Source organism: Myotis davidii, unplaced genomic scaffold (assembly GCF_000327345.1).
Source record: "Myotis davidii unplaced genomic scaffold, ASM32734v1 scaffold1727, whole genome shotgun sequence".
NCBI lineage: Eukaryota > Metazoa > Chordata > Mammalia > Chiroptera > Vespertilionidae > Myotis > Myotis davidii.
In genome coordinates this window covers 49,105-51,213 of record NW_006298358.1, presented here as the reverse complement: position 1 = coordinate 51,213, position 2,109 = coordinate 49,105, and the positions used below count along the sequence as shown (strand labels likewise).

The following is a 2,109-nucleotide window of genomic DNA, read 5'->3' as shown; positions in this document are numbered from 1 at the left end:
GTGAGGTGACACATAATTGTTGCATTAATTTCCATCTCTCTGGTGATCTGTGACTTTAAGCATGTTTTCATATGTTTCTTGACTATCTTATCCACACTGCAGCCCAGTCAGATTTGACACTTTGGATGGCATCAGAAGCAGATGCCCTTAAGTATGAGCATCTGTTTTGTGACCTTAACTTTGTATAATGAATTCAATGGAGGCAGGTTAAGGCAGTTAGAGACTTGAACAACCTCCTCCAGACACATATGGCCTGAGGGAGACACATGCCAAAAGTCTTGAATGAAGAAATAACGCCTGTCAGAAAGAGCAAGTCCTGAACAAAAATATGCAAAAGTCGCACCTAAAGGAAGCTGTGCAGGTGCAGGAGAAACTTGTCCTGGAAATCACGTCCCTTGAAGGCGCTAGAGGACTCTTAGTGTACCTGGTGTGTTCTTGGGCTATTTGCCACTAAATCCAGTTCTACAGTCAACTGAGAAATACTGGATCCTGGCCTTGCAGCTTAGAAACTACATTACCCAGAAGGCGATGCATGGAATGGCATCAAGCTGAGCCAATAGAGGGTCAGAGAAGGCCTTTCCGTTTGGCAGCTTCTGTAGGGCGGGACCGGTAGTCCAAGTGGCGGGATTCCTACTTCTCAGGTTTTTGTCTCAGGCGGTGAGGTTTTCCCTATCCGCACTCCCGTGGAGAAGGCCTGAGAGTGGTGTTCTCAGTCACACAGCCAATGGTCGGAGCCTCCAGTGGTGCTCACAGCTTCCACGTGGGATTGACCCTCGGAATCGCCACCCGACCCCACCCAGGGCCGGACCAGGGATCGCCATTCCTGCAGCGGCTTCTACCCCCGCCGCTTCCGCCCCGCTCAGCCCACAGAGGGCAATGGCACTTGGGGTGGTCCTGGATCCGGCCGGACTACAATCTCTCTACCCGCCAAATGCCAAGTTCATGGGTGAGTCCAGCGAGATCCAGTGGCATTGGAGCAGGAAGGGGGCAGAGCTGAGGGAGTGAACCTGGGGTGTGAACATGGGAAGGGGATAAACATTACCCAGAGGTGTGCACATCTGGAGGAAGTGTGAGCTGATGGTCCCGGGACCTGGTGTGGGGACTTAAAGGCGAAGCATAAACCTACGCTTGGCTTTGTCTTGGAGGCAGGATCTAGGAGACTGCAGTGGTGTTGCTTGGCAGGAAGGCTGGGGCCCTGCAGGCATTGCCCAGACCTTAAATGGCATTGCCCTCTCCCCTGCCCTCCCCCAGTCCTTCCCAGCCAATCAGGCTGCTCCGCTGAGGGCCATCACAATGAGTCATGGGACTGTGATGAAACAGCAGCCCGCACTGGCATTAGGGCCTGGTGTCCACACTAACCGGGTGCCCTGGAGGTTGAAGGGGGAAATATGTGTAAGAAGTAGAATTACTGGTTCTAAGAAAGTCAGCTCTGCATTTAATTGTCTCAATTCTGACAGGTTGGAGTCTCCTTTGAGGACATTGCCCTGTACTTCTCCAGGGAGGAATGGAGCCTCCTTGATGAGGTCAGAGACAGCTGTACCTCAATGTGATGCTGGAGAACTTTGAACTTATGTCCTCTCTGGGTAAGCCCCTTACTCTCACCAGTGACCTGGACTTGGCTTTGCGATTTCCCAGGCCGAAACTCCCAGGGTGTGCTGTTTCCTCCCACATAGACTGTGGTACTGCTTGATTTTTCCTGTTTCTTGGGGAGTTGCTGTCCTGGGGAGGGTTGGTCTGTTACTACTGCTCCTTTCTATTCCTGAAGTCCCAATACTCCCCGCTGCACTAAATTCACAGGGAAGGACTTGTGGATGGTAGTGTTGCTGGAAGCCTGATGGTTTCCTCATTGATCAGTGAGGAAACATTTTCTATATTCCTGTTGGTCATTTTTACCTAAATTTTTGAAGAATTGTTTCTATTTCCTTATCCTGTTTATTAACTGTAGTTTTTGGTTAAAGATTCTTTTGACTGCCTGGTATATTTTATATATTAATTGCTTAGGACATACAGGAACACATATTTTTGCCTGTGCTTAATTGCACTTTGCAGATGCAGATATCGCTCCCCGACAGTGGTGTTTCTAGAAAGGCCATATGTTTGCATCCCTGC

The 2,109-nt window shown here is 49.9% G+C and overlaps 1 protein-coding gene across 1 annotated transcript in view; it reads left to right on the top strand.

The window, feature by feature from the left end:
* Nucleotides 1–1,467: 1,467 nt before the first annotated feature.
* LOC102760396 (zinc finger protein 664-like) overlaps nucleotides 1,468–2,109 on the top strand; it is a gene marked incomplete at its 3' end in the record, with an annotated part of 10,843 nt that continues 10,201 nt past the window's right edge. The window contains exon 1 of the mRNA XM_006774029.2: nucleotides 1,468–1,583. Coding sequence (XP_006774092.2) covers nucleotides 1,550–1,583 — 34 coding nt within the window. The remainder of the gene's footprint in view (nucleotides 1,584–2,109) is intronic.